The 26244-nt window shown below is 47.8% G+C and overlaps 1 protein-coding gene across 13 annotated transcripts in view; it reads right to left on the bottom strand.

Annotated features, from left to right (window-relative positions):
• DIP2A (disco interacting protein 2 homolog A) overlaps positions 1-26244 on the bottom strand; it is a 126481-nt gene that overhangs the window by 9121 nt on the left and 91116 nt on the right. For 9 of the 13 annotated variants that reach the window (XM_058523340.1, XM_058523342.1, XM_058523347.1 and 6 more), the window contains 11 exons: positions 23690-23804; positions 17123-17324; positions 16100-16209; positions 15933-16013; positions 12734-12857; positions 6172-6293; positions 5889-6000; positions 4520-4632; positions 3915-4045; positions 2368-2536; positions 1641-1811 (listed from right to left, as the gene is read on the bottom strand). In XM_058523340.1, the coding sequence (XP_058379323.1) occupies positions 1641-1811; positions 2368-2536; positions 3915-4045; positions 4520-4632; positions 5889-6000; positions 6172-6293; positions 12734-12857; positions 15933-16013; positions 16100-16209; positions 17123-17324; positions 23690-23804 (1450 nt within the window). The remainder of the gene's footprint in view (positions 1-1640; positions 1812-2367; positions 2537-3914; positions 4046-4519; positions 4633-5888; positions 6001-6171; positions 6294-12733; positions 12858-15932; positions 16014-16099; positions 16210-17122; positions 17325-23689; positions 23805-26244) is intronic. The other 4 variants (XM_058523341.1, XM_058523343.1, XM_058523337.1 and 1 more) reach the window with 1 other exon arrangement.

Here is a 26244-nt window from a genome sequence, read left to right as displayed (position 1 = left end):
CTCCCACCAGCTGACCTAATTCTCCTGAGGGCTGAGCACAGCAGAGGCTCCCTCAGAGATCAGCCCGAATGACATCGTCCCTTCTCTCTCCTCTGATCTGACCCCTGACGCTGACCCTGATGGAAGAACATTATGTTCTGTTTATTAGATAAGGAACATCAAATTCAACAGATAGTCTGCTCAACATTACTCTCTGAAGATCCCAAACAACATGACCTGTTGTTTTGTACAGGTACAATTAAATTAAAACAAAAACTTCTTCATTGAGACTAAACACAGCTCTTCCTCCACAGGCAATGCTATGAATGTTAAAATCTTGTAAAAATAGTTTTGCTCTTAAGTTTAGTTACAAAGGAGCTTTTGTACTATGTCAAATATATCCACTGTGAGCAAAGTTAGACAGCAAAAGAAATACATATTTGTCTGAAATTCATAAGAAGGCCACATGAACTCATGGGGGATACACAGAGGCGCCTCGAGGCCGAGGTCAAGGTCGTACCTGCTCAGCCAGCTTTCCCAGCCTGTTGGGCTGACAGAGGCAAAGGAGGCCAGCAGAGCGAGACAGGGAGGAGACAGCCACAGGAGACAAACAGAAAGCAACAGGCCACGTGAGAAACACAGTCAGAGAGAGTAAAATGTGTCACTGCATCTCAAAGCAAGCAGGTGAACACCCCATTAACATTTGTGCCATCACACGTGGCACCCCACATGCTGACAAACAGAACAGATACCTTCAAATATGGAGTAAGGAGGACACGGGCTTTTAGATGCTGAGCAGTGAAGTCTTCACTTACAGCCACTAACTACTTGCCAACAGATGCTCAGTCTTACTTTCCACCCCACCCCACTCCTCCTGCCACATGGCAGGGTCTGAGGCTCAGAGTGGTCAGCAGAGTCTTTTCACGGTTGACAGGACATGAGCAGAAACGCCAGGAAACCAGGATAATGGTCTCTGTAGTCGAGACCTGCCCTGTGCCTGGCACAAGCTGACCCAGGACAGAGCACTTCGAGAAGAGGGCCACAACCAGGCAAAGGCCCTGGGGCCTGAGCAGCAGCCCTACACCCCGCCCTGCTCTGCTTCCCATGATGCCTCCCCTCCCAACAATTCTTGTCTGTGTGGGTGAGGAAGGCATTCAATATGCTTTTAGAACAAGTGAAATGGCGATACTAGTACAAAATCTGGAAAATAGCTGCTCCACTTCTGAAACTTTGTGTTTCCTTTTAATAAGTGAAATAGCTGGTTTTAAAAATGCATTCGAGGCAATACAGATTATCACATCAATTAATGTTTCAACTTAAAACTTTAAAGCTAGATAGCTTTAAAAAATAAATTTATTCTTGCTTTAAAAAATTAGCTGCATATTGTTATCTAACTCAGAGATTCTTCCAGGTAAGATAATAGTCACTGTTCAAGAACAATTTATATTTTTTCCAAATAAGACTTTGTTCATCAATGAGAATAGAAGTCTTTTAAAATAAAATCCTCATTGCTCTCAAAACTAAACTGCTATTTGTAAATAAAAGATCTGAGTCTCGGAGGACAAGAAATGGACGCAGCAGGTACAATGACGCACGTCAACGATTCAGGAACCCTCGTCCCGAGCGCAGCAGGAAGCTTCCCAGGCCCGCCGGCGCCTTACCTGGAGGCAGATGGCCACGTTGACCCTGCACCCGAACGTGGTGCTCACGGCGCGCGCAGGCAGGCCCAGGTCCTTGAACAGCTTGGAGAAGGACTGCGTCAGCGCGATCCGGGGCCGCTCCTCGGCCACCACCATGCACGTCCGCACGCACGACAGGTTCACCCCCTTCATCTGCGGGAGGGGCGGGGCGAGACCTGGGCCCTGAGCGCTGTCCGCGGGAGTTTCTGAGGGACCCACGCGTCGTTTGGCCCCAGGTCCGAATGCACAAAGGCACACAAAGGCCGAGCTGAACAGAGACCCCGCCTCCTCCACCGGGGTCTCGGTTCCTCAAAATTCTAAGAACGGAAGCACTAAAGAGTACGCATCTGCTCCGCCTCCACAGCCGCCCTCCTGGCCGGTGCACGCCTCCACGGCTCCCTCGGCTCCAGCCCCAGGCCTTTCCACACCCTGAGGCCTCAAGGACCCAGCAATGTGCTCAGAGCAGGAGTCCGCAGCCCACCCCCCAGTCCCCCCTCCTGCCGCGGGGGCACAGCCAGGTGGGCGCCAGGAGGGGGACACATAGTAAGCGTGCTCAGCACACGGCAAGGGTTTTTTCTGTTTCCAAAAACTGCTTGGACAGGTCTTGGGAGTCTTTTTTTTAAGGTTCCCAGGGGCCCACTTTGGGCCCTTCCTGAGGAGAGATGAGGGAAAGCTGGGGCAGGCAGCCTCAGGATGGCCACGCACTCACTCTGAGGACACCGGTCTGCGCGCCTAGGCCCTTGGTGCACATCTCCATCACTGAGTAGGAGCAGAAGGTGACGCGGGCCTTGTACTGGCTGACGGCCGACAGCCACAGGGACACGTTGCTCTCCAGCTCCAGCGGGGGCACCAGCACAGACTGGTGTCCAGAGTAGACGCTGCAAGGCCGCGGAGGTTAGCACAGCCCCAGGGTGAGGCCGCCTCTTTCCTTCTTCAAGGACACTTTTCTAGCCGAAACAGGGGCACAATTCTGCCCTCATGTCAAGTGGGAGTTTCAGTAGAAAAACACGCTGGGGGCGGGGGTGTGACACAGGGGTTCCTGGTCTCCCTCGAAGCACTTCAGAAGGAGCCGGGTCACAGTTAGGGACAGGGCCTGCTGGTTGGGGGCTCGGTGTCCTATAGATCTGTTGCTACTTCCTAGTAATGATGGGATTAAGAAGCCTCTTCTCAGTTACTAGTAATGGACAGTGTTTGTATTTAATGAGAAGTATGTTTTTACTCTCTTACTCAATTTTAGACCCAGACTCCAAACCACATCACCCCCAAACAAACCCACTCACATGTGTATCTTCGGCTTCCTGGGCATCAAAAACGCATCTTAGAATGTTAAGGTTCTAAACAACTACAAGAGCAATTCCAACCTAGCAGGTGGGAGCAGCAATACAGGCACCTGCACACTCTGCCTCCACTCACCTGCACACTCCTCCTCCACTCACCTGCACTCTCACCCACACACTCTGCCTCCACTCACCTGCACTCTCACCTGCACACTCTGCCTCCACTCACCTGCACACTCCTCCTCCACTCACCTGCACTCTCACCCACACACTCTGCCTCCACTCACCTGCACTCTCAATTGTACGCTCTGCCTCCACTCACCTGCACTCTCAATTGTACACTCTGCCTCCACTCACCTGCACTCTCAATTGTACACTCTCCCTCCACTCACCTGCACTCTCACCTGCACACTCCTCCTCCACTCACTTACACTCTCACCTGCACATTCTCCCTCCACTCACCTGCACATTCAACTGTACACTCTGCCTCCACTCACCTGCACTCTCAACTGTACACTCTGCCTCCACTCACCTGCACTCTCAACTGTACGCTCTGCCTCCACTCACCTGCACTCTCAACTGTACGCTCTGCCTCCACTCACCTGCACTCTCAACTGTACGCTCTGCCTCCACTCACCTGCACTCTCAACTGTACGCTCTGCCTCCACTCACCTGCACTCTCACCTGTACGCTCTGCCTCCACTCACCTGCACTCTCACCTGTACGCTCTGCCTCCACTCACCTGCACTCTCAATTGTACGCTCTGCCTCCACTCACCTGCACTCTCACCTGCACACTCTGCCTCCACTCACCTGCACTCTCACCTGCACACTCTGCCTCCACTCACCTGCACTCTCAATTGTACGCTCTGCCTCCACTCACCTACACTCTCACCTGCACACTCTCCCTCCACTCACCTGCACACTCTACCTACAAACTCTTCCTCCTCTTACCTGCACATTCTACCTGCAGCACTCACCTGCACAGACACCACAGGGCAAAGCCGAGGCCACAGTAGGGGTCAAGGCAGATGGCAATCTGCCTTGAGGGATACAGCTCACACTGCAGCTTTATGGACCGGCACAAGGCACTTGTGGCTGCATGTGACATCTAAAGAGTCAAATAAAAGTTCTGTTCAGTGATGTGAAGGAAAAGAGGGCTAACAACATTGCTGAGGTCCACATATATTTACTTCCTTAAAGGATTGCTGTCTCAAATCCCCGTATAAGCAAAACAATACCCAGGAGATAGCACACCAAAAATCTTCTAAATGAGAATAATAAAGCATTTTAAATGCAGCTCTTGGCTCCTGGTAAGGAGATAGACTCATCAAAGCCACCTGCTCCTAGAGGCCAGTCATAAATCAGAAAGTTTAGACATTACCATAAAACATCAAAATATGGTTACTCTCAGGCTAATCTAATTTTGCAGTTTATTGGTATTTAACACAAACTGTAAGGAACAATATTGCTGCTTCAAGCTCTGGATAAAAGGAAGGGCCTGCATAAACTGCATCCAACATCCTTTCTGCCCACCCCAGTGTCAAGGACTGAAGCAAACAGGAGCTAAGATCAGAGGACTCACCTTCACGCCGGCTAGTATTCCGGTAGTCGACACGCTGAAGTCCAAATATGCGAGCACATCTGGGGAGGGGGGCCTGAAAATGCTGGCTATCTTCTTCTTCGGTATGTCATCTGCTGGGCAGGAGAGACCAGTGATGTTAATGCTGCTTCAGGCTCTTGCAGGGAGAGATAAGACATGATTCGTCCCTGGAGTCCCGAGGCGAGTGAGCTCAGATGGAAGTGGGGCTACGAGATAGCAGGCCGTGTGTGCAGCTGGGGAAGCTTATTTCAACCTGGAAGTGAATGTCACACAGAGCAGCCCCCCATGACTGTGCTCAGCATGTGGTGACAGGGACAGTGCCGAGGTGGACATGCAGGGGAGGAGACGGGCCATGAGAACTGTGTGGGAAAGGTCAGAGGAGCAGGCAATCGCCAAAAATTGCAGAGCCTACGGCGGAGCCAGGATAACAAGCACTCCAACCACGGTGAGAGTGCCGTGGACGGGCTCCTGGGGCTCTCAGTGCTTCATCAAGTTCCTGTAAGACCATGAGGGGGACACAGGTGAGGCAAGGGCAGGAGCCCGCCCAGCTCGCAGCGAGCCAGTGAGGCGATGGGACTCTCTGGAGCCAGTCTGCTCCCAAGCCCACCCCTGGCCCACACCAGCTGCCCTGGAGCCGCTCCCCACACCTGTCGCTGGGTATCAGGCAGGTGGCTACAGACGACACCATCCCTGACCTCCTCTCACAGGTGGCGCCCTGGAGTGCAAGCACCATGGGGAAGGAGAGACTCCTGTCTGCTTGTTGGCCAGCGCCCACCTGGCCGTCCGGGTACCACGACTCACCGTTGGAGCCTGCAGGGTGCTGGTTTGGGGTGTCTTTATGGGGAGGGGCAAAGCACTCTCAGTCCCAGGCTGAACCCATGGGCCAGGGAGGGAGGGGGGATGGGGGGTGGGGGCAAGGTTTTTCAGCCCTTCCGGGTTGGCCCACAAGCCTTTCATGGCGTGTGGCAGCATTCACCAATGATGGAGACAACATATGGGTGTATGCGTGTGCACTGTGGAAACTGTGTGCTCACAAGTGCCAGCCAATGGGTGGGCATGAGAGGCAGCGAGAGGAGCTGCGGTCTGCAGGCACACAGGCCTTGGACCACCACTGGCCAAAGCAACCGTGCCATGAGTGAACCCAACTTGATGGTTCTCTCCTTTCTGAGCACCCAGCACAGCTCCTGCCAGGCATCCAGCTGGAGGCTCCTTTTAGCACCTCCTCACTATTTACTTCAGCTGTTCTTACCTAACTTATTTTTCGGGGGCAACAATGCAGTCCCTACAAGGGAAGGACAGGAAGTTCGCCGACGCGGGGCTCGCGCCCACACCAACAGCGCTGAGCACGCACCTGTATCCAGAATGGGCGGCCAGGTTCTGACGTCCACGGCGGCCGCTGCTTCCTTGGACTTGAGCAGCCGCATGATCGCCTGCGTGGTGAGGACGCACGCAGACTTGCTGACCTGTGGAGCACAGGGATTGAAGGTGCGAGTGAGATGCGGCACCAGGGAGGAAACCCACCTGCTCAGCCCTAGAGAACTGACCGCACGCCGGGAGGAGTGGAGACCTCAGTCCGACCCGCACGCGGGTCCGGGGTCAGGTCCGACGTGCACGCTGCCCGAGGACATACGTACCTCCACGATCATCTTGACGGTGGGAAGAGTGGTGGCGAGGTTCTGGGGGTGCGGGGGCCGGACGGTGACGGGCACACAGCCAGAGTACAGGCAGCCGTAGAAGGCGGCGATGAGGTCGACCCCTGGGGAGACGCATGGGCAGAGACGGTCAGTGCGGAGCCGAGCACGGCTCCCGGTGTCTAGTGCCACGGTATGGCGAAAAAGATGAGGGGTCTTTACTTGGATAAAACCACCACTCCTCCAAACGAATAGGGTATTTATCAAACACAGGCTGTTAGGCATGGACAGAAAGCTGTCCCCACTGCAAGTGGTCCCCCTGGGAGGCCGGGGAGAGGGGAGGGGGCATGGCCACGGCACAGAGGAGGCCACCAAGGGCAGCGGCCCGGGGCCTCGTGGTGCAGCGAGCTCTGCCTGCCATCCCTGTGCGCCAGGGTGGACAGTGGGGCGGGTGAGTGAGGGCAGCAAGGAAACCTTTGAGGGCCGAACTGTCTGTCCACAGTGGAGGAGACGGAAGAATGCAGGGGCGGCACCGTCCACCATGGACACAGACATGGACATGGAGGAGACCTGAGGATAGACGCGGACAGGACCCAAGGATGCAGAGGCTGCCTGGTCGAGGCTCCGCACCTCCTGGCCATGCGTCCGCGCCCCGACGGGGCTGGGGGCTGCAGCCCAGGCGCTTCTCCTGGGCAAGGCGCTGGACAGTGTACAGGGAGGCCTACGGCCCTAGGGACAGGCCAGGATGCTCCACCTCGCTCTCAACCACATGACGCACCGCGGGGCCAATGCACTGTTCCTGCAACTTTTCTATATATTTAAAATTCCCCATATTTAAAACTTGGGGGGAATCGTACCACGCTTAAAGCCTATTTTCCCATTTTGAATTCAGTCTGACTTGAGAACGCCCGCACCCCACACCCTGGAGGCACCTCCAGATGCTGGCCTCAAATCACATGAGGCCTTGCCTGGCATCTTCAGGCTACAAGACACCAAGACACCAGCCTCAGATTGTTTCGATTCCAGAGTCAAAATAAATGTGCAACATTTAACCTGGCTATGGGTCTCACCAGATTACAAGTTCCCAGTGCTCCATCAGTAACTGGGAATGTGACCGCTGGGGCCAGGGCAGCTTAGCTGGTCATTAGCAGGGGCCTGAGCCCACCCACTCGGCCAGGCTGGCTCCACCAGTACTACTGCCAGGGGGACACCCATCTGCTCTGTGCGTGCGGGTAGCTAGGAGGACTGAATGGGGGCCATGCTGAGGTCAGTGCACTGATAGTCTTATACTGTGCATGGCCACTCCGCCCCACACACCACAAACAAGTCAAACTAAACAGAGAAAGGTATGACTTTGAGCGTATAAGGCTCCCGCTGTTCCCTGCATGTGCATCTTCTCTCTTGGCCCTGGCATCACCCAGTGAGCACCCCACCCTTCTGCAGCATCAGCTCGTAATCCCTCGGGTCACACACCCCTTTGAGAATTGCAAGAAAGTCTTGGACTCTCCCTTCACCCCCCAAAATGCACAAGGCACACGCTTGTGTGCATCTGCAGACCACCCGCACCCTCAGGAGGTTCCAGGCCTTCCAACAGGGCCACGGCTCTGCCCTCCACCTATTATACTCTCCACCTGCTGGTAAGTTTTTAAAATGTAAATTTAGAACTTCACCATGCATTTTATTTTTTTCATTAAAATTTTTTTATGAGTAGTGTCAAACGTATGCCAAGATAGAGAAGAGCATCAGGCTCCCATCTTCATCATTCAGATTCTCATTTATCAAGATGGCACCGTGTTTGCCCCCTCTCTCTTCTTCTTCTTTCCTGTATTGAAGCATTGAAGGCAGTTCCCACACACCCTGTGACTTCAGCCCTGCCCCTCCCTGAGCATGCCTTCCCACTCGCTGTTAGGCCTGCAGCCCCAGCCCTGAGCTCAGGAAATGCCCTCGTCCTCCCAGGCTCTCAGCATGGTGTGGCACTGACGGGGGGCGAGGGAGTGCTCCAGCAGGGCTGTGTCTCCACCTCCTCTCAGTCAGGGTGATGCTCACCTTACACAAAGGTGCTGCAGAAAGCACCTGGAACCCAGGGGGTACTTGAAGAGTGGGAATTACAATCACCCCTGGGAAAAACAGCCTTGCATTCCAGGGACTGGAAAAAGTAGAAGGAATTGAAATGCCAGTGGAAGTTCTGGAGTGTTCAAATTACCAAGCACCTGTGTCAAGAAGTAAACCAGGCTGCCACCTCACCCTGGCTCCCAGGCAGGGGAGCAGGTGGGCAGATGGTCACAGGGACTTCTACACTCCACGGCAGCCCCCCGAGGAAGAGGCTGCCCAGCTCCCACTGGAGGGAGGAGTCCCAGCACAGAGAAAGTGCCGAGTGCACCCGGGGTCCCACCAGATAAGCTGAAAACAGACGGTCACTGCTGGGGCCTGGACAAGTGGCCTGGAGATCAGGTGAGCAAGAGGTCAGCACAGAGCAAACACACAGGGGACGTCACCACAGAGCAGATCCGAGACATGGAGGGCAGATGCAAACATGAGTCAGAGGGGTTCCGGAAGCAGAAAAAGAAGGAAATAAGGCAGTAATGAAAAAGGACATTTTCCTGAGATGAAGATGAGAGTCCGAAGATTAAATGAACAAGAAAAAGAGAAAGGACCCACACCTGGGCACACCCCAGTAAAATTCCTGAACTCGGAGGTGAGAAGGAAAACTAACAAGATTCTAGGACGACGACAACTCACAAAGGGAAAACAGAGAGTGGCATTATCACCCACACCCCTGTAGAAGCACATACAAAACCAAGAGAAACAGAGAGACCTGGATTCCTGTTCCAGCTGAGGCATGAGTCGCCAGTGCAAGAGAAAGACGTTCTAAGTGCGTATGGCCCACGCCCAGATCTGGAAGAAAAACAACCTGCTAATAGCCAAAGAACAGACTCACAGAACTGAGACCTGAAGACAGGGGTAGGATAGAATAGAGCGGGTAGGGAGGAGAGGAGGGGGCGAGATCCAGTCTAACGGGAAGGACACACTGTCTGGGGTATGCACTGAAACGAGTGAGGAAATTCTCCTAAGAACCAAATGCCCTCAACAAAGTGATGAGTTGGGGATGAAGAAAGGAGGGAAGGGGAGGGACAAGTGAAGATTTCTAGAAGTTTCTGAGGTCAGGGAGGGAGCAGGAAGGACATGGAGTGCCCGGTGGGAGACACAGTTGTTCTTGACTGGGGAGATCACCACCTTCTTGTTTCCAAAATTGTGGTCTGATCAGAGAGCAGGGAGAGGAAAGAAAACCATTCATCCAGTCATTGGTGACAATTAACACCTGTGAGCATTTGAAAACAGCAATTCACCCCAACAGGGGGCAGGGCCCCACACTGAAGAGACTGTTGCTGGAAGTGGAACACACGTGGAGCAGTGTAGAGACAAGAAACAAGAGGGAGAGGCCACAGGAAGCATGGGGAAGGGGACAGAGCCGGCTGGGAGGCCACTGCACAAGCTGAAATCCCACACAAAGTTATAAGAAAAAAGAATCAAAAACAGAATATCATCTGTCCATACAAAGACAGCAAATAAAAACTGTAATTGTCTACTTCAAAATGTGCTAAAAGACATTAAGAAAATGATACAAAAGAATAACAGAAATCAGAATTAGAAAAAAGTCAGAAATGAGGAAAGAACTAGAAATTATAAAAAATCATTTCACAAATGAAGATGAAACCAGAAGGAACACAAGAGCAAATAAAGACAACAGATAAAGCCTTAAGAAAACAGATGAAAAGAAAGGAACTTTTAAAACTCAAAAAGAAATTTAGTAAGAAACAGAAACACGTCAAGAAAAAATGACAACTACTGAAGACAAAACAGATCTAACACACAGATGACACAAGTAGGAGTGTGTGAAGAAAATCCAGCAAGGGAACAGAACACAGAGAAAACTATGATTCTAGAAAACTTCCTTGAAATTAGAAAAAAAAGCTGTGAAGCTACATATTTAAAGACACCTTATACACAAGAATGTTAACCCATAACAACCAACATCAAGACTATGTACTGGACTTCAAGAAAAGGAAAAATATCCTTTGGGCATCTAGGCAAAAACAGCAAGGGACTCAGAGAGAAAGAAAATTAGATTATCATCAGGCTTGTTGATGCTTTATACCAGGAGAAAATGAAGCAACATATTTAAGATACTCAAGGAAAGAAATGTGAGTCAAGGATTTTTTATCTAGCAAAAATGACTTTCAATTACAAAGTGTACAAATTGTTATCAAGCAAGAACCCAGGGGTATTGTTCCCATGAAGCCCTCCTGAGAAATCACTTAGAGAATGGGCTTCAGAAAACCAGCCTGACCAGAAAGACACAGACACGCGGACTGAAGGTGAGCGTGAAATACGGTCACTGGTGGAACTGGAACCAAACGAGGGTGAAAACAGCAAGGCTGGATTTGTCAAGGCTGTCCCTCTGACAACACTGACATCACACCACTATAAGAAAAAGATGGGGATGGAGAAAGCATGTGCAAAAAATTTTAAACTGTTTTCAAAAATCACATAGGCGGTCATGGTATTTGTTATTTTGGGAATGCTGTGTGTGATGTGGGATAAAGTTAAGTAATTACAGGGTATTCAAATTCTATCATCTCTTCTGTCCTGCAGAATCAGGATTCTTGGTATGGAAAAAAGGAGATATAGATACCATGTAGCAGAGGTTTAATAAAAATCCTATAATGTTGAATTTGAATTGGATATAACAGTACGAACTCATGAGGTAGTGCCTCTCTAAGAGATATAATTATATTTATTTATAATTCCTAGCTCTGCTCACTGAAAAGGCTAACAAATAGCAGCCAACCCAGGAGAAAGGAGCATCCCTCATGCCCAGACTTTGTTGTGGGAACAGCAGGACTGGGGGTCCCTGGAGAGACAGCTGATTCCAGGTCTGCGGTAGGACAGGCACAAGATGAGCCTGGAGCACCTTGTCACACCCGACAGCAGTGAAGCCATCAGGGACCAGAGGTCATGTCCTAAGGACTCAGGAGCCAGTCAGAGAGGCTCCTATTGGCCAAAGTGCCATCTGGGCTTCAATAAAGAAAATAATTGCAAAGGATTGAAACCCAACAAATAGGTTTAAATCTATGATATATCATAAATCTATGCTATATCATGATATATATACATATATATATATATTTTTTAATCCATTGATTGGTCACCTTTGGAGTATGACAAGGAACAAAATCCATTTTACTGAAAACCAAGAGAAGGAAGGAATCAACACTCATCCTGCCCTTCCTTTATGAACCCTACCACTGGGTGATCAAATACTAGATGAGCGGAAGTGTCTATTTATTAGTTTTATGGCTAATAAATGAAAAAGAAATGCTAGAATATCACTGTTTTGTGACCCCTAATGAATTAATGAATGTAGAACATTGAGCATCAATGGCTGCTAATACTGCAAAAGGAGACAACCCAGCATGTTGCTTCTGATGAAATAACTCAATACCACACATAGTCTTGGCAAGGGAATTGAACCCAAGTCTGACCCAGTGTTTGGATCTAGCTGCCAACCTGCAGGAAACACAGGGACCAAAGCACATGTTGACTCGCACCCTGAGCATGCACTCAGCAACTTCCAGGCTGTGGGAAGCTCTACAGGATCAAACCAGGTCTTTAGTGGATAAACTTTAAGGAGGAGAGGGAAGGGGGAGCCTGCATATTAAAGGAGACGTTAAAAATATATCAAATCTAAAGAAAATTGGCAGACAAAACTATGATGTGTAGGGATGCTCATCGGGGTGATCGAAACATAACGAAATGGAGGAAATGATGACTTTGGAAGTCAGGATAGAGCCTACTTCTGGGAAAAGTGGGAGGTTGTGGTTGGGACAGGAGTGCAAAGGGACTTCTGGGTGCCTGGCAAAGGTCTATTTCTTGACCTGGCTGGTGGTCACAAGGGTGTCTGCTTTTATAATAATAAAACGTCGGGGAAGGCCTGGCCCCGTGCGTAGCGGTTAAGTGCGTGCGTTCCGCTGCTGGCGGCCTGGGTTCGGATCCCGGGCACACACTGACACGCTGCTTGTCAGGCCATGCTGTGGCGGCGTCCCACATAAAGTGGAGGAAAATCGGCATGGATGTTAGCTCAGGGCCAGTCTTCCTCAGCAAAAAGAGGAGGATTGGCAGATGTTAGCTCAGGGCTGATCTTCCTCACAAAGAAAGTTGGGGAGAGACGGGGAAAGACAAGCAGACGAACAAAGCAGAAGTACAGTATAAGCTGTGCTAAAAGGCACGTGGACAATCACAATCGGGTCATAATCACAACAGGGGCACAGATGTGTAAAGAAGTTAACTGTAAATAGTAAAACCCACGGTTAAGTTTCAGAAGCTGCACTGCTTTGGCTGCAGGGGTGCAGGACTGCAGCCCGGGAGCCTACCAGAAGCCACTGCAACAGCAGTCTGGGAAAGGTGGCCATGACACTGGCACCCCCAGGGACTGTCCGGTGAGGGAAGAGCCAAGCGAGGTGGGCGGGTGCAGAGAGGAGGGCTGAGGACCGCCTGGTGTGCTTACCTGGGGGATAGACCAAAGCCACATGGTCCCCAGCATTCACTCTTGCCTTCTCCATCAGGGCAGCGGCTACCCTCTCTGCCTTTTTGTGCAGCTGGACACAGGTTGCTGTGCTCGTGACCGTCCCCTAGGAAAGCAATTGAGTCACCACTGAGCTGGTGGGGCACAGAATGCTTGCTCCTTGGGTTCCTGTGTGCACACTGGGCATATCCTGTACTCTGAACTCCCAGTGCTAGGACAAGGAACCAGGACAAGGTGCTGGGCCTAGAGACACATCTGCTATCCTTTCTAGTCACCTGGATCTCAACTACCATTCCCAACGGTGGCTCTTGTGCCAGCAGTGAATGGACAAGCCGTCAAGCGTCTCCTGAGAGCCCGTAGCAGTGGGTGCTCCACCTGTCTGGGACAGTCAGAGACTGCGATTAAAGAAAACGCTTTTGGACTTTTTGATAAAATATTTTAAATATAACAATTTTATAAAGAATAACATCATAAATATCCAGGTTCTCATTGCCTAATAATATTTTGCCACATTGTTTCAATTTCTGTTTTTTTTTTGGTGAGGAAGATTGTCCCTGAGCTAACATCTGTGCCAATTTTCCTCTATTTTGTATGTGGGACGCTGCCACAGCATGGCTTGATGAGTGGTGTGTAGGTCCACACCTGGGATCTGAACCCGCAAACCCCGGGCTGCTGAAGTGGAACGTGCAGACTTAACCAGTATGCCACCATGCCAGCCCCAATTTCTCTTTTTTAAAATAAATCATGACCACTCTGCATACACCTCCCAATTCTATCCCCTTCCTCCCCAGAAGCAACCACCATCCTGAATATAAACAAGACATAAATAAATAATAAACAATAAATAAACAAGCATCCCTAAACTATAAGACTATGCACGTTTATTTATTTTTTTTGGTGAGGAAGATTGTCCCTGAGCTAACATCTGTGCCAGTCTTCCTCTATTTTGTATGTGGCATGCTGCCACAGCATGGCTTGATGAGCCATGTATAGGTCCAGGCCCGGGTTCTGAACCCGCAAACCCTGGGCCGCTGAAGCAGAGTACGTGAACTTAACCACTACACCACTGGGCTGGCCCCAGCTTATGCATGTTTCAACTTCACATCCACCAAGTCAGCACGTCATTCTGCAAGTTGCTTTCTCAGAGTGCCTGGGCTGACTTGCAGGGCTCCTCTCTACACCTGGACCAGCTCATCCATTCACCTCATGTCTGTGAGGACATCTGGGCTGGGGACCAGTTCCCAGCAAACGCCTCCCTCCCTCTGCTGACCCGAGTCAGGGAGGCCTCTAAAAGTGCAACTTGGTCTAATCATCATATTACTCCAGGACAGATCAGCGTAACGTCAAAACCCTCACTTTTCCTCGACTGATGCTTCCGCTGCACAGGCCAATGCGCTTATATGTGGAGCCAGGCCCAGAGGTCCTCAACGCTTTGCACAAGCCAACTAGACTCGCTTTCACAACCCACGCTGAGACGCAGAACGTCAGTACTGGGCTCACTGGGAGCCCAGATGCTCAGAGCCCTGCCAGCTCCCTCAGGTGACTCGGAGACCCCAAGGCCCACGGGCCACCCTGTGCCATGGCCACAGGCCTCCTCCCAGGTCAAAGATCAGCCCATCCTCAGGGACCTAAGGACAACTCAAACCTGGAGAAGGCTGAAACCAAAAGAAATGCAAAAACTTATGAGTAACTTTGAGAAAAACCTGGAATGGATTTGGAGAAGCCCAGGTTGTCTTCTGTTGGCTCCTCCTGAGCTGTCTCCTAGCTTTAAAGATGACCTTGGGCTCTTGTGGGCTGACCGCTCCACCGAGCTCAACCTCTCCACATGCAGGGCTGGTAAGCATGTCTGTGAGACCCCCACCCATGGCTCCCTCCTCCCTTGAGAAGCACTCCATCTGCTCCATCTGTTCAGGCACTCAGCCAACAACCCAGAGCCAAATCTTCATGCCCACACTCAGGACACTCTCAGGTCCTGCAGGCCCTGCCTCTGACCACATCTCACACTTGTCCATGTCTCCACTGCTCTCCTCTTCTCTGATCTGCCATCTCATGTCTGGACCATGGCCTCCAGGACCATGGCTACCACATTTACTCTCCTACAAGCCAGAGGAGTCGCCCAGAATCCTGAACCGCATCATGCCTCTCATGGCTCAGCCCCATCCAGGGCTTCTTGCCACTCCCTTGGGGTAAAACCCAGCGCCTGGGCCTTGCCTGCCTCAGAGCCCCTGCACTCAGTCACATCCCCGCGTACTGATCTTCAGGTTCTCATCGTGAGCAGATTTTATCGTGGTCAACTGTTAATTACTGGCTGTCTCCATGCTTTAGAACTCAATCAGTTGTAAAATAAATGTTTACTGAAGACTTTTCTAGATCCGTGGATACAGTGAACAAGGAACATAAATCTCTCCTATGGACTAGTTTTCTAGCAGGGAAGACTTACTCTAAGCATCCTGAAAACGGGGGCCCTTTTTATCTTATTTAACACTGTGTATAGAGTAGGCATCAATAAATGTCTTTTGAATGAAGAAATAGTGACCAGTAAAGAGCAGTAATGAAAGCCGGACTAGCGTTTTCTAAGACCACAGTGATGGGCCCCTTGCTGTGTTAAAGCGCAAGCATACTTACGGTCTGTAGGACACATCTAACAGTCACGCGGGGTTTTTACAGATTTAACTTTTCATGTCTTTATATTTTGTCTACTTGCCCACAACTTGGATATGAGGATTACAGCTTCTCCTTCTTTATATCCTAAAAGCTCCTAGTACAGTATAGTACACATTTAAAAGTATCCAAAATTCATAAGAGTGAATTTCTGAATCTGTAGCAGGATCAGGACAATAAGCAGTGTTTGTCATGTTAAAGCTATAAACAAATGCATTGTCTAAATTCTAATTTTTACAAAATAAACATTTCCTTTTAGCTTACTTAGGAGTATTTACATGCATACTGTTCTTATTGAAAAGCAAGCTAATGAGAATTTTCCTGTTAAATACAAAATCAATAGAAACGTTACTGTGTGAACTGTGTGAAAGCCGAGGGCTCTACATAGAAAAGGGTAGGCAGAGAGAGCCAGCCAGTGAAGGCCTGATCTTGAACACGAAATCATGAGGATAGAGTGTGGAGTGTTGGAGAACTGGTGGGCTCCACTCACCCACACATGGGGCACAGGCCCTGCCCTCACCTTGGCGTTGAGCAGCAGAAACAGCGGGTGGTCGGGAGTGGTGTGGGCCCGCCACTGCAGCACGTCTGGCAGGAACAGGAACTGCGCAGAGAGGCCAGCTCAGTCTCTTGCATCCTCACACAGGAGGGAGCAGGGCCTCCTCACCCTCCCAGGCCCTGGGCTGTTACCTTCCTCGCCTGGTCGCTGTCCTCCAGGTGAGCCAGCTCCCTCCCTGAGGCCTGTGCGATTCTCTTCCCAGCAACCAGATTGCCAACAATCATGGAGGCTGGTCCAACCTCTAGGAAACAAGGGGGGTTCTGAATGAGAAGCTGATGACTCCAGATATATAATCATCACGTGACTTTCTTTCTATCGCACTTTTTGTTTGAATTAGGCATGTGACTCGTCACTAAGATACAGCTGTTCAGGAAACCAGCTACAAGGTTTATGCTAAGTGACAAAGAGAATCTCTCTCTTAAATATAAACAATGCCAGATTGAAAAATTTATCATATGGCATTATCTGGGGGGATACGATTTGACCTCAGCCACAGCTAAACTTTTAATATATTTCATTGTTTTATTGTATTTTATGTATAAATCAGAAAATTAAATCTTCCTGATTAAATGTATTTTATTTAATGATATTTTATGTGTTCAATAATCAACAAAAGAAAAGTTAGCATTTACTAAAAATTTACATAACCAAAGGAATGAAAAACTGTATATAATAGTTAAACCAGGGAAGGGAAATTGACCATTTGTTGAGACCTCCTAGGTGCCATCAACCCCATGGCTGTGGCAGATTACAGGGCGAAAGGGAGCAGCACGAACCCCAGGCCTCAGCCTGGCTGGCTGCCCCACGGCACAGCAGTGGCCAACAGTGGCTCTTTAGATCCCTGCTGCTCTTGGGCATCATTTCTACTCCCAGGAGCCATCACCCAGGCTTCCAAAGCTAAGATGCCACGCTTGAACTTAGTCGTGGAGATGGGCTCTAACAGGCAGGTGGAAAACACCCCTGGTGACGTGGTAAAGTTCTCTCATCTGTGGCTCGGGAGGCAGGAGGTAGTGACCGGCCTCGTGTGTCACTCGCTCTGGCTCTTAACCCCCACCCCAGAGATGTAGGGTCCAATGGGGCTGCACGTTTAACCACAGGTACAGCTGCCACCAATTTTAAGACAGAATAGACACATACTGTTATGTACAACTAACCTGGTTGTTTCTGGCGCGGTTTGGGAAGGTTGGTAACACAGGTGTGAGGGCACATTAGCACATTACACGGGTGCAGCATCCCCTCCAGAAAGCGCTGCTTGGTTTCAGAAATGTGAATCCCTCCGAGAGGAGCCTTGGGCAAGGTGTTGGCAGGAACCAGGGCCAGACAGTACACGCCCACCTGGTGGATGCTGTCGATGGCCTGGAAGGGAAGGACACGAGATAGGAGGAACTGCGTTTGAGCACATGCTGACCAACTCGAGGCTAGTAAGAAGCTGGAAGGCAGGGAACTGCTCTCGGGAGAACATTCAAATCCAGAAGTCAAGGAGACAGTGATCTCTGGGACATCTTATAAAATGAGAAAACAGGGAGAGATGTGTGTACCTTCTCTGTCATTGAACACACACATGCACACACACACACTGTGCATGTGTACACACGTACATAAACCTGTAGCTGCTTACATCAAACAATGCAAGGTTAAATAAGCCATAAAAGCAGTGTTAGATGACTTCCTGTGGGAGAAGGAGCGAACAAGCAGGGGCAGAAGCTAGACTTCTCTTTCAGGTTTGACTTTGGAATCATGTATATATTTTACATACCAAAAACTTAAAATTTTAAAAAGCAATTCCTAACAACTGAAAGTGAAATAAAACAAATGAACTCAACCGAGCTGGAGTCAGGTTGGTGGCACAGCCACATAGACAGAATCTACTTAAAGTGACTTTAAACACTTGTTTGATTAGTCCACCCCTCATGGGATATGCCATATGGGCAAGCTGCTCTCAGAAAGCTCACGTTGTAAAGGTAGTATAGCGAGGGTTACTCTGAGGCTGCAGTGTGTGTAGAGGCCTGAGGTAAGTGAGCAGTCCTGCTGCAGTTGGCGACAACTGCCACTTTCCCCTGTAGGAGAAGGGAGATCAACGAGTTCACTAAGAACCCATGGTCTTAAACATGAGTTGGAACCAGCAGTATAAACTCATGATGTAGGTAATCTTACAAACAGACAGACATCACTTCCTACTCTGTCCCCTGAAAAAAGCCCAGAAACAGTGACTAAGCCACTAACATCAAGTGCCCAGATGGTGGTCCCAATTCCACGTCCCCCGGGAGGCAGCAAGGCCCCTGGGGTCCCAGCCATGACAGGTCGAGGACACGAAATGCCCCACCTGCCCCAAGCGTCTGATCTTCCTGTTCTCTGTTGTGGCCTCAGAGAGTCCCAGGGGGTCTCAAAAGGACTTAAGAGCCACCCTGAAGACACTCCCACTGACCACTGAAAAATGAAGATAATAACTACAGCAGATTGAAACACGTCCAATATGTTTAAATCCACTAGTTCATAATGAATCAAATAAACAAAACAAAACTCATTGGTCACTTTTAGGGGATTCTGGGAAACTGCTCATTACTCTGACATCAATCCTTGACCTTGTTTTCCTGCATAACCTGCCCTCCAGGTCCCCGGTGACGGAAGAGGACGTGCACTCTCTGTGGAGGAAACTTCTAAAGCTGCTCCAGCCAATGATGAAGAAGGAATGACAGAATCAAAGGAGCGGCACCGTGAAGTCCTAACAAATCAGTGGACATAGGAGTGCTTAACAACAGAGAGATGACCAGACAGCGTATGCCCCCTTCTATGAAGAATGTTTGCCAGAACAAACATTCTGGCAACAAACATTCTGAGTCTGATCAAACCTCTAGATCTAACCAGCAACGTGCAGGAAGCACAGGGGACAGAGGACTACATTACATGACACCACAGAGGCACAGTCATCAGAACTCAGACTAGGGAAACATACTGGACAAACAACCTGTTTTTGTCAATAAAATTGCAAGAAAAATATGACAGAGAAAGAGTCCATAGATTAAAAAAGACTTAAAAACCGGTCTCCACCAAGTGCAACATTTTTTACCTCATTTTGATCTTGAATCTAACAAACAAACTAAAATTAAATAATCAGGGAAATCTGAATAGTGACTAGATATTTAATTACATCAAAAATTGTTGTTATGATAAAAACTCTCAACAAAGTGGATATAGAGGGAATGTACATTGACATAGTAAAGGCCATATATGAGAAGCCCACAGCCAACATCATACTCAACAGTGAAAAGCTGAAAGCTATTCCTCTAACAATAGGAACAAGATAAGGATGCCCACTCTCATCACTTTTATTCAACATAGTATTAGCAGTCCTAACCAAGTAATTAGGCAAGAAAAAGAAATAAAAGGCATCCAAATTAGAAAGGAAGAAATAAAACTGTCACTATTTGCAGATGACATGATATTATATATAGAAAACGCTAAAGACTCCACCAAAAAAACTGTTAGAACTAATAAACGAATTCAGTAAAATTGCAGGATACAAAATCAATGTACAAAAGTCAGTTGCATTTCCATACACTAACGACAAACTATCAGAAACAGAAATTAAGAAAACAATCCAATGTGCCATTGCATAAAAAAGAATAAAATACCTAGGAATAAATTTAACCAGAGAGGTGAGAGACCTATACACTGAAAACTATAAGACACTGATGAAAGAAACTAAAGAAGACACAAAGAAATGGAAAGATATTCTGTGTTAGTGGATTGAAAGAATTAATACTGTTAAGATAGCCCTACTATCCAAAGCAATCTACAGATTCAATGCAATTCCTATCAAAATCCCAATGGCATTTTTCACAGAAATAGAACAAACAATCCTAAAATTTGTATGGAACCACAAAAGGCCCTGAATAGCCAAAGTAACTCTGAGAAAGAAGAACAAAGCTGGAGGCATCACACTTCTTGATTTCAAATTATATTACAAAGCTACACTAATCAAAACAGTGTGGTATTGTCATGGAAACAGACACAGAGATCAGTGGAACAGAAATGCAAGAGAAGAGAATGGAAGAGAAATAAACCCACGCATATATGGTCAGTTAGTTTATGACAAAGGAGCCAAGAACATACAATGGGGAAAAGACAGTCTCCTCAATAAATGGTGTTGGGGAAACTGGACAGCCACATGCAAAAGAATAAAATTGGACCACTATCATACACCACACAAAAAGTTAACTCAAAATGGATTAAAGGCTTGAATGTAAGACCTGAAACCATAAAACTTCTAGAAGAAAACATAGGCAGTAAGTTCCTTGGCATCAATCTTGGCAATGATTTTTTGGATTTGACACCAAAGGCCACAAAAGCAAAAATAAACAAATGGGACTACATCAAACTAAAAATCTTCTGCACAGCAAAGGAAACCATCAATAAAATAAAAAGGCAACCTACCAAATGAGAGAAATCATATATCTGAGAAGGGGTTCCAAATATATTCCGTATATTCCAAATATACGTATATTCCAAAATATACGAAGAACTCATATAACTCAACAGCAAAAAAAAAATCCTATTAAAAAATGGGCAGAGGCTCTGAATAGACATTTCTCCAAAGAAGACATACACATAACCAACAGGTACATGAAAAGATGCTCAACATCATTCACCATCATTGCACCAGGGAAGTGCAAATGAAAACCACAAGGAGATATCACCTCACATCTGGTAGAATGGCTATTATCAAAAAGTCAAGAAATAACAAGTGTTGGCGAGGATGTGGAGAAAAGGGGCCCCCATATATTGTTGGTGGGAATGTAGACTGGTGCAACCACTATGGAAAACAATATAGAGGTTCCTCAAAAAATTAAAAATAGAACTACCACATGATCCAGCAACTCCACTTCTGGGTATATATCTGAAGAAAACGAAAACACTAATTCAGAAAGATATCTGCACCTCACATTTGTTGCAGTATTATTTACCATACTGGATGAATGGATAAAGAAAATGTGGTGTGTATACACACACACACACACACACACACACACACACACACACACACACAATGGAATACTATTCAGCCATAAAAAAGAAGGAAATCTTGCCATTTGCAACAACATGGATGGAACTTGAGGGCATTATGCTAACTGAAAGAAGTCAGAAAGAGAACGACAAATACTGTGTGATCTCACTTATATGCGGAATCTTAAAAAAAAAAAACTGAACACATAGATAGAGAAAACACTTTGGTGGTTCCAGAGGCAGGGGGTGGAGGGTGGGTGAAATGGGTGAAGGGGGTCAAAAGGTACAAACTTCCAGTTATAAGATAACTAAGTCCTGGGGATGTAATGTACAGCATGGTGACTATAGTTAAATATACTGTATTGTATATTTAAAAGTTGCTAAGAGACTAGATCTTATAAGTTCTCATCACAAGAAAAAAAATTTTATCACTGTGTGTTGATGGATGTTAACTAGACTTAGCATGGTGATCATTTCATGATATATACAAATATCAATTCATTACATTATACACCTGAAACTATATAATGTTATATGTCAATTATATCTCAATAAAAAAATAAATTATTGTTAATTTTTAACATGTGATAATGGTATTTCTTTTTTAAAGAAATAAATACTAGGGGCCGGCCCGGTGGCGCAGTGGTTAAGTGCACGCGCTCCACTTTGGTGGCCTGCAGTTTGCAGGTTCAGATCCTGGGCGCACACTGATGCAGCGCTTGTCAAGCCATGCTGTGGCAGCGTCCCATACTAAAGTGGAGGAAGATGGGCACAGATGTTAGCCCAGGGCCCATCTTCCTCAGCAAAAAGAGGAGGATTGGCATCGAATGTTAGCTCAGGGCTAATCTTCCTCACGAAAAAAAAAAAGAAAGAAAGAAATACTAAAATCTTTACAGATAAAATGACGTGATATCTGGGATTTGCTTCCGAACACTCCTGAGGGAGAAGGGAGAGGACAGCTGGAGGTGCAGACAGGACCTGGATGTCATCACTGAAGCAGGGCAATGGGAACACGTGGGTGCTATACAGTTCTTTTTATGTTTGGTGTATTAGAAATATTCCACAAAAAACACTAAAAATTTGTGGAAGAAACAGTACTCTGAGGCCCATTTCCTTTGTCAGGTGGTTGTGGGGCTGTGCACAACTTCACACAACCAACCTGGAGATGTCAGCACACCAGACAGCTACTCTGAAAAGCTGCCAGAACCCAAAATCTCTATTGTCCATAGCAGCTTTATTCAGAATAACCAAAAATTAACAACCCAAACGTCCATCAAGATGTGTCTAGGTAAGCAAAGGAACACAAGTCAGCAATACAAAGGAGTGAACCACTGATCCTCTCACAACACTGCTGAGGGAGAGTGGCCAGACAGGAGCAGCACACGCCGTGAGGTGGTCTACACAGGACATCTGCGGCAAGAAAGAAACACTCATCAGCAGTCACATCAAGCAGACCAGTGGTTCTCTGGGCTGGTATTGACCGCAAAGGGACACGGGAGAACCCACTGGAGTGATGCAAATGCTCTGTATTTTAATTATCGTGTGCAGTGGTTACCTGGGTGCATACATCTGTCAAAACTCATCAACCTGTACACTTAAAAATGGGCTCATTCTCGGGCCGGCCCTGTGGCGTAGTGGTTAAGTTCGCGTGCTCCGCTTCAGCGGCCCGGGGTTCGCAGGTTCGGCTCCTGCGTGCAGACCTACCCACTGCTCATCAAGCCACGCTGTGGCAGGCATCCCACATATAAAGTGGAGGAAGATGGGCACAGATGTTAGCCCAGGGCCAGTCTTCCTCAGCAAAGACAGGAGGACTGACAACAGATGTTAGCTCAGGGCTGAGCTTCCTAACAACAACAAAAAAAAGGCTCATTCTACATGTAAATTATATTCAATAAAGTTGACTAAAAAACCCCTCACTGAATGGTACAGTTAAGATTTGTGCACCTTCCTGGACGTAAATTTTACCTCCTTCTCTCCACAAAAGAATATGTTGAACTCTAGTTCAGTACTTAAAGAAATGAACACAGAAGCACAGAGGAGAAGGTGACACTGCGATGTGTCACAATATAGCGCACCCTGAGGAGCGGACAGAGGGACAGACATGTGGTGAGCAAGTGGCACAACACGCTGGCCACTGTAGAACCCACAGAGTGGGCATTAGGAGGTCACTGCACAATTCTTTCAGCTTTGCTGTATGTTGGAACATTTTCATATTAAATGAAAAAATAACTGGTACAGAGGTGTACAAGTTCTCATTTCTCACCAGTCCACCCCTGGGTGTTGGCCTACTCTGAATCTAAGTGATATTTTCATTTTAAATCACCCTAAGTGACAGCAGCTCAATGGGACTGTTCTTTAGGTAACAAGGACACACTAATATTACAGCATTACATAGTTTCAAAATGCTGTTCCCTCATCCTTACAAAGCACTGTTTATTTAGTGCCTACTATGTGCAGGGTGGAGGAGGGGTCCTGGAAGCCATGAGTATCAACGAGTCAACCCCGTAATCAAGCATGGGGCCACTGGACATCTGGCCCGCTCAGCCCGGTTACAACAAGGTGACAGTGTTTCAAAAACCGAGCTGGAGACAGGATTGGGCAGGTGAGGCTCACCGCCTACAGTCTGAAGGAATGGAACGGGGAACACCCCGAGCAGCTGGACTCCTCTGAACCGCACAGTGACAGAGGCCAGAAAAGGAGCGTGACCTGGCACCCACCTGCAGCACTCGGCTCATCCACTGGAAGCTGTCCTCCTCGGAGGCGTCGGGCCGCTGCTCTGCCACGAGGACAATCCGGTCGTCATGCAGCACCGTCACAGAGAACACCGCGATCCTGGAGGAGGATGAGGACAAAGATGACCACTCAGCAAAGGACGCCAGATGGGACGCAGAGCCTCCTCTCACTTGAAACGGAAGATGCGGAAGTGCTGATGTTGAAAAGCCAATCTAACAATGGGCTGCTTGCTGAGAATTTAAAAAGTAAGCAGTCAACCTCCTCAACTATGGTTGAAATAAGTTTCAATTCACTAAAACAGAGAAGACTTCGGTGCAAAGCAAAACAACTAGGCACACATTTTTTTAAAAATTTTCCTTAATTGTAACGTTAATACATGTGATACATTTCCCTGTGCAAAAATCTTTATCTAAACATTCTATTAATTATATTTTTAAATCCAACTAATTAAACCTTTCTTTCACTGCTCTCGCAGAGTTCATCTACTCATGCTTACTGTGATTGACATATTTGGACTTCCTCTCTTACTTGAAGAACTGCGACGTTCTACTTCTTTCTGTATTGCCTTTCTCCTCCTTTAGACTTCGACTGGATATTGCCGTCTTTTCCTTATAAGACAAGAAGCTGGTCTCCCCATCAAACCCATCATGCTAGCAAGTCTACTGTTCTAATTCTGGACTGTTATGGACGTAGCTTCTCTTGTCCTCTCCTTAGTCTGGTGCACACACACTCTTTTATAAAACAAACTTCACCCAGTGTTAAATTTTCCTTATTTTCATACATCTTATAGCATTTCCTGTATTTGTTTCTTACTACCTCATCTGAAAGTGTTTCATAATAAGGGTCTTTTTGTGACAAAACTTCTGAAACTTATATACTCAAGAATATTTTTTTACTCATTACTGCACAATGAAGCGACAATTTGCAGGAACATAAAGTCTACAATAAAAGTTGCTTTTAAGAACTTAAAAACATTACTGCCCTGTCATGCTCTTGCAGCAGCCCCACCAATGGGAAGTCTGATGTGTTCTTCTGGGTTCCATTGCCAAACCCACTCTGAGGGCCCTTCTTGCATCTAGAGAACTCCAGCCTCCCACTTCTCAGACACCACCCTCCGCCATGCACATCTCCAAGTCTGCTGTCTGAATGCCAGCCCTTCTTCCTCTCATCTTTCTTAACTTTTCTTCTAACTTTTTATTTCTTTACTTCTGGAGTAGTTCCTCAATCTGACTTTCCAGCTTATCAATTCGTTTTCCAGCTGTATCTATCCTATTTATTCCATCTATTGTGTTCTTTAAACTGTTTAAACAAATGTTGTTATGATTTCCTGATCTCATTACATGTTGCTAATATTCCTGGATGTTCTGCTTCCAGTGGCACTCACACTCAATCGACTGTGGTTCTCTTTTGAGGTGGTTGTAGTCCCCGAGCTCCTCCCTGGTGGGGACTGGCAGGCCACCCCGTCCAATTGCAGGTGCAATCACCCCACACCCCAGCTAATCACTGGGGCTGGCATCGCCTCATCAGGTGGGGCTTTCACCTCTAGGCACCATCAGGTTCTGATGGCCATGTAAGGAGGTGGTGTCCCTAATCCACCTCAGAAGCAGGTGTGGGCTACCCTGATATTACCACGTGGACACCTACACCAACAGTATCCCCAGTTTCTGCTGTGAGGGCAGGTCATGATGTCCTGGGCACCCATGCTCCAGGCACACACCCACACAGGGCTGCCCTGCTAGTTTCTCCTGGGCGGCTGTAATACACCCATCATCCTGACCTGGGGAAAGGGCCAGCAGCCCATGCTGACCAATCATTTGGCAGAATTCCCTAAGGATTTCTTTAAGGTATATTCAAAGGCAGGGTCTAGCCAGGCTCACAGGCACTCTAGTCTGAATAACAAAAGCACCCCCTTGAGAAGAATAAAATTAAGAAATGCAGATAGCTGAGTGGACAAATTAGAAGGGGCTGCTTCCTCTAGGACGGAGAGCTTGGGAGCTGAACAGAGCTGGACAGGGTGTCCCCTCCTCGGCCAGAGACACCCAAGGCCTGGTCCAGAGGTCCATTTACCTCTCAATGGAAATGAGAATTTTTAAAGTTCATGCCCAAGACATCCAGAAAAGGTGAATTGATTCTTATCCCAGGGCCAAGGTAGAGCACTCTACGTGTCTTGCTAAACTTCAGTAGAAAAGAGAATTGGCCTTTGGAGACTTCAGAAAAAATGGTACCTTACTGTTTGAATTTGCATGTCTGAGGCTATTAGGAAGCTGGCCCAGGTGCCCCTTTGCTGTCACTCACCCTCTGTGGTTGTGTGTCCCCAGCCCCTTTGCCCAATTATATATTTGGATCTCACTCTCTTAAAGAACTGCAAGAGGGGCCGGCCCGGTGGCGTAGCAGTTAAGTTCACACGTTCTGCTTCGGTGGCCCCGGGTTCACTGGTTCGGATCCTGGGTGCAGACCTGCTCACCGCTCATCAAGCCATGCTGAGGTGGCATCCCACATAGAACTAGAAGGACCTACAACTAGGATATACAACTACGTA

This window comes from Diceros bicornis, chromosome 27 (assembly GCF_020826845.1).
Source record: "Diceros bicornis minor isolate mBicDic1 chromosome 27, mDicBic1.mat.cur, whole genome shotgun sequence".
Classification (NCBI taxonomy): domain Eukaryota; kingdom Metazoa; phylum Chordata; class Mammalia; order Perissodactyla; family Rhinocerotidae; genus Diceros; species Diceros bicornis.
Note: the sequence above shows the minus strand (reverse complement) of the source record. Positions and strands in the feature narration are given on the sequence as shown.